Consider the following 15634-nt stretch of genomic DNA (forward strand, 5'->3'; position numbering starts at 1 on the left):
GAGCAACAGTTAGCAGTGGATAATGTCATCATCCTCCCAAGCAGGAAGGAGCTCCTGTCCTCCCTTGTTTCCTTCCTTCTACCTACCACAGGATGGAACTTGTTACAGTGGCAAGAAAAAGTGAACAAAAAGGAAACTGGAAAGCTTCAGGGAGCTTCTTAATTTACACATAAACTTTGTGAGCACTTACTCCTCTGAGCTGGTCTCAAAGCTGTGTCGCCCATGCTGTCTGTGTGCACCACACACAAGCCTGGGGAAGGCAGGGGCCGGTCTCTCTGGACAGGATTCCTCACACCAACAATGGAGTCTCTAGAAAATGTATGTCCAGGTCCAGCTGGCCCAGGCCCAGGTTCTGGGGAGGGGAGCCCATACAGTGGGCCCACACCATCCTAGGAGCTGACGAATGGGTCAGGAAAGTGTCCTTGGTTGGGGCTCAGCCCTGGGCAAGATCCACATCACTGGAGATGTTAGCATCAAGAAATCACCTCCGTATGTTGGGGTCTCAGTTTTTGAGCAAACCCAAGGAAGTGGCCACACCCTGAATGATACATAGCCAATTTGTCTTTTAAACAGTTTGACCAAGTAGATGGTGAGTGATCAGGGAAAAAGGAACACCATGGGAAGCCAGCCACAAAATGGCTCAACAAAGAACTAGCTGGGTAGACTAGGTACGAAGCATCAGAGAACAAGGGCAGTTCTCCCTCTAGATCTCCACAGTACACTACTGACAGACATAATAAATGAAGGATAAAGTAGCAAGGACCTACAGAATTTCTGGCATGTATTCATTCACATTGTTCATTTGTTCATTCATTCATTCATTCATTCATGGAGCGCCCACTAGTCTAGTGCCAATGATATTACACTGGAGCTCCAGTCTCTAAAATGGATTCTGTAACCATTCTGCATCTGTTGATGCACTGCAGATAAAATGGAACCCCGGGGCTGGCTACACTTGAACGCATACCCCTGATGAACACATGCTTGCACATATATCCGTGCACACGTACACATTCGCGTCTACAAGGACATGCCCTCAACAACACATTTGTGTACTCATGTACACATAGCTACAAACACATACAAAATAGAATTCACACTTGTACATGCTTTTTCACTGTATGTGAACAAAGTCAGGGCTCCCAGAGAAGAGTGCTGGCTTTAACTGGTTGATGGAAATCTTACTAGGTACATTCATCTCCTCCGAATGATAATGACTACAGGAGACTGCCAGGCTGCTCCATTCATCCTTTATATTCTGGTTAATTACAAGACATTTCCCCGCTGTTGTAAAGGTTAGCGGGACACATGGTACACATTTAGCTAGAAGAATCTGGCAATACAAATGCCTCTCTAGTCTGCAGCATGAGTTATTGGGCTGAGCTAGCAGGAGACAAGGACCTGTTAGTGGAGGAGGGGAGGTGCTCAGCCTGTCTCCAAGGCTCTGGGAATCACGAAGCAAATGGAACCTGCAGCTTCTTCTCGCCCCTGTGAAGCCAAACTTCCCTTCACAAGGGGGGAGCCCCTGCACTAACCCCGATCACTCCCCTTTGCCCACCACTTGGCTGTCCTGATGGCTGGACCATCCTTTCATCTCCCCACACCTGTTCCTTCACCACACCCAGTTCAACCAACCTTAGAAAAAATTTGCAATGTATATCTTTCTTTCAGGATTCTAAACTCACTCTTTTTTGCTTGGATTTTATTCACTCTCTGTAAACCATTCCCCAAAATGTTGTAGGGCATGAGCTCCTCAAAACTGGAATCTGATTTTTCCCTTAGAAAACTTGGTGGGTATGCATCTTGCACTCTGCCCCTCCCTCATCATTGAGGGCCTGCCTCCTGCTTGGCCACCAGCCCTGCACAAATGCTTGCATTACTCACAGTTCTCTGCTAGATGAAGTCAGTATCTAGCACACTGGCTCCTCATCTCACTCAGATCTATGCCAAAGATGTAAGATTTGCTGCAGATGCCCAAGATATAATGCTTCAAGGTACAGACTATGGAAAACAACAGTGGGAAGAGCAGTGATATGGAACAGAGCTGGGGAAGCCTCGATGTCACAAAAGTTGAGGTGTCTGTTGCGAGGTCAGTTGACCTGAAGGATAAATATAAAACTACTGTGCCAGCTTTGACCAGGATGTTGCCAACACACAAAGAGTGAGGCTTGGGAGCACCATTGCTGCTACTGTACTGGCACGTTCCATGGTCATGGAAGGCTTCAAGAAGATTAGCAAAGCTGTTAATCCGGTGGAAATCAGAAAAGGTGTGATGTCGCATGTTGATGCTATTACGGCTGAACTTAGGGAGAGCCCGAAAGCTGTGATAATTTCTGAAGATACTGCTCAGTTTGCTACAGTTTCTGCAGATGGAGGCAGACAAATTGGCAGCATCATTTCTAATGTGATCACGGAAGTTCAAAGAGCATTCCCACAATATAGGGCAGGAAAACCCTGAATGATTAATCAGGAATCGGAGGCACAGAATTCGACTAAGATTCCATAATCTCCTTACTTGAATAATACATCCAAAGTTCAGAAGTGGAAATTCCAGGATGCTTAGGATTTCCACCGTCCGGCCCATGGTACCCACTCTTGAAACTTCCACTGCCCAGTGGAAGTCTTTGGTTATGACTGCCGACAATGCTCTCAGTACTCTCTTTTAGAACAGGATAAAGCTGACTTTCAGGTTAAAGGAGCCCAAGCTCCAAGTTCTAGCGTCACAGAAGGAACCCACAAAGCTGCTGCTATTGATGGTGTGGTGTTTGGAAAAGAGAGCCGGACTCTGAATTTTTAAGCTATTTTGCTTCAATGACTTACGAAAGGTTGGAGAGGTTATTGTAACTGAAGATGATGCCACATTCTTACGAGGGAAAGGTGACAAGATTCAAAATGAGAAATGTTCAAGGAATCACTACTGGTGACCATGGAAAAGAAAAGTTCAAGGGACACCTGGCTTTTGCTTCAGATGGCATAGCTGTGCTGAAGGCTGCCGGGAAAAGGGACGTGGAAGGGAAGGAAGAGAAACAGTCACAGGTGCACTGGATGATACAAGACCTGCTGCTGAAAAAGGCACCGCCTGGGTGCTTTGCTTTGGTGCCTTCTAGGCTTGAATTCACTGCTCCCGCTAATGAAGAGCAAAAAATTGCTACAGGAACAATGAAAGAACACTCAAAATTCCAGCAGTGACCACTGCCAAGAATGCAGGTGTTGAAAGATTATGGATAGTTAAGAGAATTATGCACAGTTCCTCAGAAGCTGGTTATGCACTATGCTGGGTAATGTTTTCATCAGTGCAGCCACGGGTTGTAAGATGTACAAAGCAACTAAAGGTTCTAAGAAGTACTTTGTTGGCTGCTGCTGGTGTGGCCTCTTGGTTAATCACAGCAAAACTCATGGCCACTAGAATTCCTGAAGAAGAAAAGGACCCCAGCATGGTAGGTGGCAGGTAGGGGCATGTTCTAATTTCTAGAATAGTGCTTTGCCATTGTTAATGGGCTGCAGGGTGGTCTTCACAAGCAACTTCTGAGAAGCCAGCTGGAGAAAACGACCAGAAGAAAGATGTTTAAAGGAATCCCTATGGCCATCGGTTGTTGGTTTCAGTGGCCTTGGCAATGCCGTTTTCTCTACCTGGCACATCTTTTCCCCTCTTCTCTGTGTGGCTACCTCTCATTGGTAAAGGCCTGAGTCAACAGCCATCTCCTCTCTGTGGTTGTGTCTACACCTTGAGGAGAAGTCACTGCCCTCACAAGACTTGGTTCAGACATGTGTTGAAACCCGTATCACACTGCAACATCGTGTCCTGTTCTCCCAGCTATTTGTCCCCCAAACTCCTATGTCTATGTCCTGTGACTGACAGAGGCCAGCACACAGACAGTTCCCTTGAAGAGTCTGATGACTGAGTGGATGAATGACCAACTGTTAGAAGAATATGTGCTTTGAATTCATTTCCTGGCAAAGGAAGTAGTTACACTTGAAAGGAGGTGAGGTGAGGGATGGCATATTTTATGCTCAGGATGTTTTCAGTTCAGGCTCATTTTGACTGAATTTAGAAGCTTGGCTTCATAGACCCCAAGCTCTGGGCTCCTGAGCCTGGTAGCAACAACCCTGTGATTTTTTCAGAGGCCCTGGAGGCACAGAACCTAAAAAATGAGGCTAGCAAGGGTTTAACAGCTTAGTTGGTGGACAGGAATAGGATGGAAGAGTCTCAGCGTGGACCACAGGCTGCGTGAGGCACTTCTGCTCTGGTCTGAGACTACAACTCAGTCACAAGCAAGAAAAAGACAAGTTCATGTGGAAAACGGAAGCTTTGGTTTGTTACTACAAAAAGCATCTCGATAAATGCAAATTGGTTTCCAATGGACAAGTTTATTCTGCAGACAATTAAGATTTAGAGTTGGACTTCTAGAAAGCAGAGGGGCCGATTCTCTTACTGTGGAATATCTCCCAACTACTGGTTACCAGAGTTAACTTGACAAGATAGGCAGTGGGAGGGACAGCAGAGTAGGGCTAGGATTTGGCTGGGGGGGGGGGGGGGCGGGCAGTAGACAATGACCATCACCTCAGAGTGGCAGCAAAGAGCCCAAGTCTGAGAAGCCAGAGCCGCCAGCTCAATCTCTCCCTGCACAAGGGCTTCCCCATATAACAGGGAGACTGGTGACCGGTGGAGTCTGAGGTTTGAGGGTTCCATTTCCTGTGTACCTGCCATGTGCCGGATATTGTGACAGGGTCTCCTTTTAATCGCCAGTAGACCCGTGGGGTTAATATTATTCCCTCTCTGCAGACCAGCAGGGCAACAGTGCAGTGTGCTGCCCTCTCTGCCAGGGAAGACCCTCACCAGTTGTGATCATTAACCACTGGGGGCATTTAAGAAAGGCTCTTCTCACTGCCGTTCCTTGTAGGCTTAAAGAGAAAGCAGGAAAGCAATTAACGCTCTGAGAAGGACTGAAAATAGCCCTCGCCTGGAGGCAGAAGGATTGATTACATAACCTCAGTGGTCTCCCAGAACTGGAAGCAACTGTGATTTCTGTGGTTGCCAAACACTTCTGGTGCAGGAGCCTATGATTACGCTCTTAGGTAAATGTTTACTACGCAAAACAAATCAAAGAGCAATGGCTCTGGTTAACATTGGTGGTGTGGGGGGTGAACCAGGAGCCCCACCCACACAGTCCCTATCAAAAGAGCTGCTGGGAGAACCCCTCTGGCCTCCAAGGAACTCACTTTGCAAGCCACTCTTTTGGGCTTGCCTCTCTCAAGTTACAATCGTTATGAGGAGGTCTCCTGCCCAGAGAGGGGATCGGTGGCCTCTGACTCCACGCTGCCTTGAGTCTTCACTTCTCTCTCTCCAGCACAGACCCTTGTCTGAGCTACAGACTGACAGACCAGCCAGCTTCCTACTAGACAGCCCCCCCACCCCGCCCCTGAAATGCCAACAGCCCCAGAATCAACGTGTCCCAAGTAAATCCACTCTCTTCTGCCTCTGCCCTATACCACCTTGGTTAATAGCCTCATTTTTTTACCCGCTCACTCAGGCTAGAAACCAAAGGTTCAGGCCTGAGTCCTCTGCCTCCTTCCTCCACCCCTGTCACTCCCGGATCTAACGAGTCCAGGAAAGTGACCATGGGAAGGCCTCTTTTGGTCTCCCTCTGCCTCTGCCTCTGCCTAAACCCTGGATCCTTGTAGTCTCCAAATTCTCAAAGACTCTTAATTGTTCTCTCATTTTCATATGAGAGCAATGAAAGATCTTCCTAAAATAAAATGTGATCACATCTCCCTCTTGCTCAAGACTTCTGATCCCCTGTCTTCAGGGCAGCTTTTCACAGTGTGACCCCTGCCTCCCTCTCTGACCCCAGGGCCCCCTGCCCTCACTGCTGACCTGTGTCCTGGACAGCAGGCTTCACGCTCAGTCGGCACATGTTTTCATTGAAAGGCCTGGGAGCAGGTGTATTAGGCTGTGGGCCATCTGTCTCAGCTGCAGACTGCCCAACTCTGGCCTGCCAGCACTACTGTGTCTACAGACAATTCGTACATGAATGAGGCTGTGTTCCATAAACCTTTATTTACCGACGCTGAATTTCATACAGTTGTCATGTGTCATGAAATATTCTTCTTCTGATTTTCTGCTTCAATCTTTAAAAACAGAGGGCTGCATCTGGCCTGCAGGCTGTACTTGACCAACTCTGCTCTAGACGCACACAGGTGTCTGGGGTTCCTGAGACTCAGCGCTTTCATATTCTCTTGCCTCTGTTCTACCTGGACTGCTCCTCATGGTCTGCGTGGCATCTCTCCAAGGCCCATACTGATGTCACTGCTACATTTTTTTTGACTTCTTTAAGTGCTTCCAGCAAAACTAATTGCTCCTTTATCTCTTATCCTAGAACCCTTCACTGGGCCTCAATTACAGCTCTTATCTTGCTGCCCACAATTTCTAGATTTATGCCTGTTCCTCTCTTTAACTTGTCCTCCTTGAGAGCAGAGCGTGGCCTGGCCATGTCCACCTTTCTCTTCTTCCACGTGGTACTGGTGTCACACAAGAGTGCTTGTTAAATTCAACACGCTCACCTGCTTTCTGACAGCCGGCTTGAGGCACAGTCACACTAGAGCCCTGATGCCCTGGTTCCCTGTAGTCGTAGTTAAGATCGTGTGTGTCCAGGAATAGCCCTAAATTCTGACCGGACCGAGACAGGAATGGAATGCACCGTGTTTCAGGTTATTTGTTTATTCGTTCAACTTATGATTTGTTTTCTGAGAAAAGAACTGTCCACCGATACAGTTCGGGGGTTGTAATTATTAGCTCCGAAGTGCCATAAATCACTTGAGACTCTAATGCCATAAAGCTGAGCGCCGTTAAGACTGACCCTGTGCTGCTGTTTCCCCAGGTCCAGTCCTCACGCTTCTCTGGCCTGCTCTGTGCCAGAAGCCTGACCTCTGTGGACTGCTACAGCAAGGGGTCCCGCTGGGAAGGCTCATGGTCTCCCAGGGCACACAGCAGGCCCACACAGCAGGGACTCTGTTCCTTATTCCTGGCTCCTTTTGGGTTGGCAGATGGGAGGCACAGCAAACTTGAGGGAGAGGGAGAAGAGAGAGATCAGGTTACTGATTCTGGCCTCCTCTTCCTGCTCTGGTTACTGATTCCAGGTCCTTGCTGCAGTGCTTGTTACTGATTCCCAGGCCTCATCCTGCACTGGTTACTGACTCCTGGCCCCCTCTTCTTGCTCTGGTTACTGATTCTGGCCCTTTCTCCCTGCTCTGGTTACTGACTCCTGCCCCCCTCCTCCAGCTCTGGTTACTGATTCTAGCCCCTCTTCCTGCTCTGCTTATTGATTCTGGCCCCTCTTCCTGCTCTGGTTACTGACTCCTGGCCCCCTCATCCTGCAGTGGGTTGGCAGTGGTCAGGCTCCTCAGTTCTGCCAGGTAGTGCCTTTTCTACTCCCTCTGGCCCTTTCCCAGTTGTGGCAAAGCCCTCCCTGCTGCGTGATCCCCGAGGGCCTCATCATCCCTGCGTGTTCCTTAATTCCATCCTATCCTTTGTAAAGGGTCCCATCACTAAACCCTCTTCGGTGAAAGCCAGGCAGTATGCCTTCTATCTCCTGCTAGTCCCCTGACTAAAAGCTATCTCTGCCATGTTTTTGTGCTGTATTTACAAGCTGAAAAACTTTGATTATTGTAGTCATTCCAAAGTTTCCTTTCCTTCAGGGCAGTGGTTCTCAATGGGGGTGGTTTTGTATGCAAGGATCATTTGGCAACATGGGGAAACTTTCTGGTTATCATGACTACGTGTGTTGTGGGGAAATGCTACTGGCATCTAGCAGCTCATGGATGGAGGCCAGGGATGCTGCTAAACATCCCCAAATGCTCTGGATGACCCCCCACAACAGAGAACTACCCACACCACTAAGTCAATAGTGCTGAGGTCAAGGAACCCTGCTTGAGTCCTCAGTTGAGTTACTAAATGATTACTGTATGCGCTTTGCACTATGTGCCCTCAGTATGGTAAAGACTAGAAAAAGAAGTTCCCAGAGTAAAATCACTTATTAACACAATATCTAAGCCCCCGTATATAAGCACGCCAGCTGCAGACAAATACTGCTGGGGTGCAAGTCTGCCTCCCACACTACGTCGATGAGATCTGGAGCCGGCCAGGAGTCCTCTCTGAAACCCTGGTTCTTCATCTGTAAAATGGGGCCAAAGGTAGTTCCTCCTTCACACACTTGCTGTTAGCGCTAAATGAAGTAATAAACGCCAAGTGCTTGAGACCTAGAAAGCCCTCTGTAAACACTGACACATATGAATGTACAACCTCGTTTGGGGCTGTATTAAGGGACACAGAGAGAGGACAGGATAGGGCCTCCTCTTGAGAAGTTCGTAAGTAAAGCAGGTTTTCAGATTGTGGGTTTTTCCCTGCTATAGCCTTGTGAAATTAATTTACAGGTTGCAGTTAACATTAAAAATTGGAAGTTTTCAGGGTGCATCACGCTTAGTAAGGATAAATACCACTTGGTGACATTTTCCTTTTAGTTCTATAGATAGATGTGAGTACTGGGTTGTGATAGAAAATGTACTTCTTTACAGCGGGATGAGATTAACAAAACATAGTTGAAAAGCCACCAGTTGAATAGGAAAGATAAGGCACTCAAAACACCATTAAGAGATGGCCCTCTGGGTTTGCAGAAAACTCACACGAGCCTGTGAATGAATTCAAGCTTCCCCACTTACAGCCTGTGTGATCTGTGTGTGTTGGGCTTGTTACACAACCTCTCTGAGGCTCAGCTGCTTCAGCTGAAACGTGGGAATTAAAATGTATTTTTTTAATGTTTATTTTGAGAGAGAGAGAACAAGCACACACACATGCATGTGGGCAGAAAGAGAGAGAGAGAGAGACAGAGAGAATCCCAGGCAGGCTCCAAGTACAGAGCCTGACTTGGGGATCGATCTCACGAACCATGATCTTATGACCTGAGCTGAAAATCAAGAGTCAGACATTTAACCGACTGAGCCACCCAGGTGTCCCGAAACGTGGGAATCAAAAACACATTTGTCACTGTGCTGTGGGGAGGCCCACATGGGGGCAGTGTGCACAGTGCCCAGTACAGGGCCTGGTGCACAGCAAGCGTGCTGCTGATCTAGAGGCTGCCGTGTCTGGGTTCTCTTTGCCCACTGCCTGGCCTTACGCTGTGGCCTATGACCACGACAAACAGGCCCTCAGGAACCTGAAACAGTAGAAACACCGGCACCTACTTAATCAGACGCACTGATGACACTCGTCTCTGCTTTTCTATTTTGGAAAATACAATGAAAAGATCCAGGCAGGGGCTTCACTCACAGAAGCCCAACATCGGCAGTGGAAAAATGCCTCCAGGAAAGCTCTCAGAGTGAGGCTTTGTGAGGCTGGCCAGATCAGGTTGGTTTTTGATTTCGTTTTTTTTTTTTTTTTACTTCATTTTTATTTATTTGTTTATTTAAGAAAGAGAGAGCATGTGCATGGGGCAGAGGAAGAGAGAGAGAGAGAAAGAGAGAGAGAGAGAGAGAAACTTGGAGGAGACTCTGTGAGAAACTGCACAGCATGGAGCCCGACTCAGGGCTCGATCCCACGACCCCGGGATCATGACCTGAGCTGCAACCAAGAGTCGGATGCTCTACCCACTGAGCCACCCAGCCACTCTGTTTTTACGTTTATTCTGTAAACATTTCACAGGTGGCTAAGGAAAGGAGGCTGTTTATGAAAGGTCCAGATTCTCAAGGTAATGCTTCTAGTTGCAGCGGTGCTTTTATCCTAGTTTCCCGCTGAAAGCCTGGCCTCATGGCAGGGGCTCCACTCTGCCCCTGCCCCACCCAGGTGAGTGATGGGCTGGTGCTGTCCAGAACCACAGCCTGCGAGGTGGGGTTGGAGGGGGCCAGCCACCCTGCTCCACCCTGAGAATCGGTGCTCCTACCCCAGCACACCCTCGTGGGAAGACACTTCTTGCTTTTTATCAGGCCTACTTTGTCCCATTCTGTGCACACTACCAATATGCCTCACTCCTCACTCACTCAGGACACAAACTCACCCCTCCTTTTATTCCCCAGGGCCTTATGCTTAATAGGTGTGCAATACAAGTTTGCCGTTGAATCAATCAGAACCAACATCAGCCTATAAATGGTAGTAGTTAAGGGCTTAATGAGCAAGTTATAAAGCCCCCCCTTGGTGTTTATAAATTTTGTGTGCTTCGAGTAAACTCAAGGTTGAGAGGGATGCCCTCATCTGCTCCCATACACCAAGTGGACTCTGGATCTCCTCCAGTGCCTAAGAGCTCCCTGCCTTGGGTTTGCAAATTCTTCAGGATTGGAGCACAAATCTGCTTGCCTGCGATTTCCACCTGCCATTCCTGGTCTGATCCCTTGCTGCCAGGCAGCTCTTCGCAGATTTGAACCCCTTATCCAGCACTCCTGCAGCCCCTCTGCCCGTGGGTGTGCCAATACAGTCGTGTTCTGTGTAACACTAACACAAAACAGAGCTAGAATATGGCTCCTCTCCCACTTTACACCAGCGTAGGCTAAACTCTCCCGGTTAAGAGCTTGGGCTCTGGAGTCAAAAGGCAGGAGTTCAGATGGCCTTGGGAAACTGGCTTATTTTCTCCAAGCCTCTACTTCCCTGCCCATAAAATGGGGACAGTGATGGCATTTACTCTGGAATGATGGGGGATAAATGAGACGACGTTTGTCAAGTGCCCAGCACATAGCCTGGCTCTTCAAAGGCACTCGGTAGTAACTACTATGACGAGTCTGGCTCGAAGAGGGGCCTGGGGAGGGGCAGCTCGGGGCAGCATCACTGCCTCGGGCAGCTGGCCACCATGGCAGGTGCAGAGCTGCTGATGTGGAGGCCCCGGGTTGCAAATGAGAACAGGACAAGAGACGTATGTCCTCCCTGCAGTCAGGCTGGACCCAGTCTGGGGACAGGATGAGCTCCCCGGGAATCATCTCTGCGGCCCGCTGAGGAGGCTCAGCAGTCCCCGCCTACCTTGGTATTGGGCGCTGAAGCCACGCTGCCGGTGGTTGCCGTCAGAGGTGAAGTGCAGCCGCAGCCAGTTCTTGCTGCTGATGACGGGGGCCGGGAGGCTGGCTCCGGTGAACCTGTGAGGACACCAAGTGGGCGGGGATAGCGGTGAGGCAGGGGCCAGCATCCATTGTCCCCACTTCCCATGGTGGTAGGGCCTCTGCCCAGGCCTGGGGCAGGAGGAAAGGGCTGGGCCACCCAGGCCGCCCTCCAGAAACCTGGGGCCTGAGCGGCTTCCGCAGGCTCTCCCAGGGGCCCCTCCCACCATTGGGTTACCTTGAGATGCAGTGCAGACAGTGGATCCTTCAGGCCAGGAGCAGAGGCCCACCCCCTCCCCCCACCAGGGGTGTTGACAAGTGTCACTCCCTTGGGCAACAGACCACAGGCAGAAGAGAGGCCCAGCCTTCCCAGCAGATGTCCACATACCCACCTGTACCCAAGACCCTGATCCCCCAGCAAAAGTCCAGCCTACAACCCCCAGGTACAGGACCAGCTACCCCTAGTGAGCCCCGCAGACCCCCCAAGGAGTCCATAGAAAGGCACTTCAGGCAGTATGGCCCTTCAGTGCTGTGAGAGCCCATTCTAAGGTCACTCGCTGGGCCCCGGGTCTCCTCTGGCTCCTCCCCTATTCCTGTTGCGTCCATAAGACGCCTCCCCATCCATGCTAGGTCTGTTCCCCCTCCCTTAAATTAGCTTCTTCTGGATTCCAGCCAGTCCAGCCCAGGGGGTGGGGCACCAGGATCTCTCCTGCCATCACTGGTCACTACCCCAGCCTCTTGACCAACTGCCATCTTGAGCCAACTTCCAAGTCCACCAGACCCTTCCTCCTGGAGCACAGGAACCTTCAGCAGCTCCCTAGTGCCTACACAAGAATAGCCTTTCAAGTTTTCCACCTTTCCCCCTGCTGGAATGAGTCTCTGCTCAGTGCTGGCCCTCTCCACCACACTCAGGCTAAGCTGTGAAGCCCCCCTCCTTGTGCTTGTTCTCTGCACCCCAGGAATCCCCTCTGTCTTCCCCCTCTACCCCACAGCCTCTGAGCTGGCCTGTGCACTGGTGTCTTCCCTCTTTTCCTCCCCACATAAGAATCAGGTACAAAACATAGCGATGCCTGCCCCCCGCCCCCCGGCAGCCTCACACCTCCCTCCTGCCTGCTCCCACCCCTGCGGGGACACCCTATTGAGGACATCTCCTAAGCATGCATGCTTTGTCCTTTACAACATCTTTGCCTTTTCTGCCTGGAATGCACCCACCCAGAGCCCTCTCTCCTGCACCACCCATGTTGCCTGAGAGGACTTCAGGAAGCCCTCAAACATCACATCCTGGGGCAAGCCTTTCCTACTCTCCTTGGCTTGGAAGCCACACAGATTTGGGTTCAGATCTAGGCTCTACCACTTAGTACCAGTGTGACCTAGGACTAGTTACTGAACCTTTCTGAAAATGAGAATACTAAGCCCAGCCTGAAGCATCTGTGGGAATAAATGTGCGACCTACCTATGGACAAAGAACCTAGCCCAGTATCTGACACACATTAGCTCAAGAAACGGCATTTTCCTTTTCCTCCTCTGTGATGCCACAGCACCTATGATTCATCATCTAGGTGTCTCCCTAAGGTAACTCCTCAAGGAGGGCATTGTAGTCTGATGGTGAAGAAGACCGGGCTCTGGAGGGATGAGCTGCGTTATCTTACAAAAATTACTTCAACTCTCTGTGACTTTGTAAGATGGGGACAATAATAACCATTCCCTCAAAGAGTTGCAAAGATTAAATGAGATGATACACACAAAAAAAGGCCTTAGCATGGTCCCTGGGAAATAGAGAGCTTTTGGTAAATGGCAGCTGCTATTTTATTCTTTGTCATTTTTATTCTTCGTCCTTGTACCAAGCATCTAGCACCATGGTTGGTACAAAGCAGGCAAATCAGGATTCCAACAGAAAGCAGATGGCACAGTCATAGGAGAATAATTCCAGGAGTTCAACGAATGGACTCTTTATCAAAAAAGTGGGGAAACCACCAGGGATGGGGCAGTAGGCTGTTGCTTGTTACCACTTAGGAGCCTGGAGAAGAAATGATTATCCCTGAAAAAGAAGGCTGCATGCAGAAGGTCACCACACAGGACCTAGATCTTGGGCATTTAAGTCCCACTAGGAGGGGGCAAAGAAATGCAAACCCAGAACTCACTCTCCTCTTTCCCCTCCTCCAACCTCCTACTGATGCTTCTGTTGATTTATCCCAATCAGAAGCCAGAAGCAAAGGAGCATATTGATACAGCCCTATAGCTAAGTCTTCCTAGATATGGAACAGAGTGGAAAAGGTTGGGGAGAGGATCTGGAGGGGGCAAATGGAAGAGATCCAGCATGGTGGGTCCCCATAAATGTGTATTGAACAAAGGAAATAACCAAGGAGCTTCATACCCTGCAAAACTGAGTTTTTACTGTAATGAAAATGCTGACACACACCAAATTCTAATAATATAACCCATATTACCATTGGTAAGAGCTATTATAGAAACCAATTACTGTATTTCACCAGATCCCATTCAAAATAGTTTATTACAGTCTGAGTCACTGAAGTTTTCTAAGGAGCCACAAACAGTATTGTGGGTTTTTTTCCCCCCCAGGCCAAGTTCAATTCTGTATCAATGACAAAGCTTGGGGACTATTTACATAAGGGAAGTAGAAATAGGGAGAATTTACCTGAATAATTCAGAACCAAAGGATGTTTATTGCAAAATGGGATCTGGGGAGGGTGCCGGGGTCCCAGAGCAGGATGAGAAGTCATGATCACGACTATGGTAAGTGGAAGCCAGTGAGGCTTCTCCAGTCCCAGTATCTGCTTTAGCCCCAAGCGTGCAGCCTGGAGAAACTCTGAGGGACACCCGTTGTCCATCTCTCCCACACCTTTACCCACCCTGAGGACTCCTGGTAACTCTTCACCCCCAAGGCTTAAACTCTTGGGGCCCTGTGTTGCCTACACATCTTTACTCTGTTCTGCTCCTGCCTCCTTGGACGTAAACGCATATGTGAGAGTTTTCCTGGCAACTATCCCATAATTGGGGTCTTACATGTTGGAGTCATCACATCAGACTCTGCCACTGAGATGGTGCCGTGCCCCACTGGAAACTCTCCAACATCACTGACACACACGACAACACAGGGAGCTATCAGAAGCATTATATTGGGTGATTAAAAAGTATATACTGTACGGTTCCATTTATATGAAACCCTGGAAAAGACTCATCGATAGTAAGAGAAAGCAGATTAGTAGATGCCAGAGCTGGGGGTGAGAGGTACAGGTGGGGATCCCCAGGGGAACCTCCTGGGGTCATGGGAATGTTCTGTATTTTGAAGGAGATGGTGGTTATGTGGGAAGTACATGTTGGTCAAAGCTCTGAAAACATTTAAAATGGGTAATTTTAGGGATGCCTGGGTGGCTCAGTCAATTGAGTGTCTGACTTAGGCTCAGGTCATGATCTCGCAGTTCGTGAGTTTGAGCCCTGCATCGGGCTCTGTGCTGACAGCTCAGAGCCTGGAGCCTGCTTCAGATTCTGTGTCTCCCTCTCTCTCTGCCCCTCCCCAACTCATGCTCTGGCTCTCGCTCTCTCTCTCTCTCTCTCTCTCTCTCAAAAGTAAATAAACATTGAAAAAAATGGGTAATTTTATTTTGTGTAAATTAGACCTGATCAGAGTTCATTAAAAACAAATCTCCAGTGGCTTCTATCCTTAGAGTAAGACCTTACTGTGGCCTCAGGCTTTAAAAAAGCCAGTGTGTTCTCACCTCTCTTACCTCCCCCCTCCTCATCTCTATTTTTTCTGCTCCAGTCACACAGGTCTCCTTGCGGTTCAAAGCTGGCCAGACCTCTTTTGGCCTCAGGGCCTTTGCACTTGACATTCTCCCTACCTGCTAGCTGGCTCTTCTCCCAGACGTTCATGTGGCTCACCTCCTCAGTTCCTCTAAGTTTTTGATCAAATGTCACCTTCTTAGTGAAGTCTTCCTGGTCTGACTCCTGCCTGCCTTCCTTCCCTGAGCACACGTGTAAATGTGCAAACACACACACACACACACACACACACACACACACCATCTCCAATCAAACGAAGACCTTACTTGTAGCGGAACACACATTGCTTTTTTGTGCTTCTCTGTCTTTGTACTTGTTGCTCTGTCTGCCCTTTCCCATTGTACCATCTGACTGCACAGAGAGGTTAAGAAGCTTGTTCAAGGTCACACAGCCATGAAATGGCAGAGGTGGCAGTCAAACTCAAACCACTCCACTCTGAGCCTATGTACTCAGCCACTGTGTTGTATACTGCCACATATATGCAAGCATGAAGGAAGGCGGTGGAACAGTTTAGGCTGAATTCCATTCTGTTTCTTTTCTTCCCCTCCCGCTTCCCCCCAGGATCCTCTTTAATTCTGCTCCCTCTTAGAATCATAATTAAAGGAGAGAAACACAAAGAGAGATTCTCCCCTCCAAACCTTTCTGTCCACATTAACTTCACTCTGGGGGGCCTTGGGAATTCCAAGTTCGCCCAGGAAATTGCTATTGCAGTACAGCATAAAATGTATTTAAGCAATTACACTCAATTTTTTTTTCTTTTTGG

General features: G+C 48.9%; 1 protein-coding gene across 1 annotated transcript in view; it reads right to left on the bottom strand.

The window, feature by feature from the left end:
- CSMD2 (CUB and Sushi multiple domains 2) overlaps nucleotides 1-15634 on the bottom strand; it is a 543771-nt gene that overhangs the window by 310528 nt on the left and 217609 nt on the right. Inside the window, 1 exon segment of the mRNA XM_043573327.1 lies at nucleotides 10997-11109. Within this exon segment, the coding sequence (XP_043429262.1) occupies nucleotides 10997-11109 (113 nt within the window).

Source organism: Prionailurus bengalensis, chromosome C1, assembly GCF_016509475.1.
Source record: "Prionailurus bengalensis isolate Pbe53 chromosome C1, Fcat_Pben_1.1_paternal_pri, whole genome shotgun sequence".
NCBI classification, from domain to species: Eukaryota; Metazoa; Chordata; class Mammalia; order Carnivora; family Felidae; genus Prionailurus; species Prionailurus bengalensis.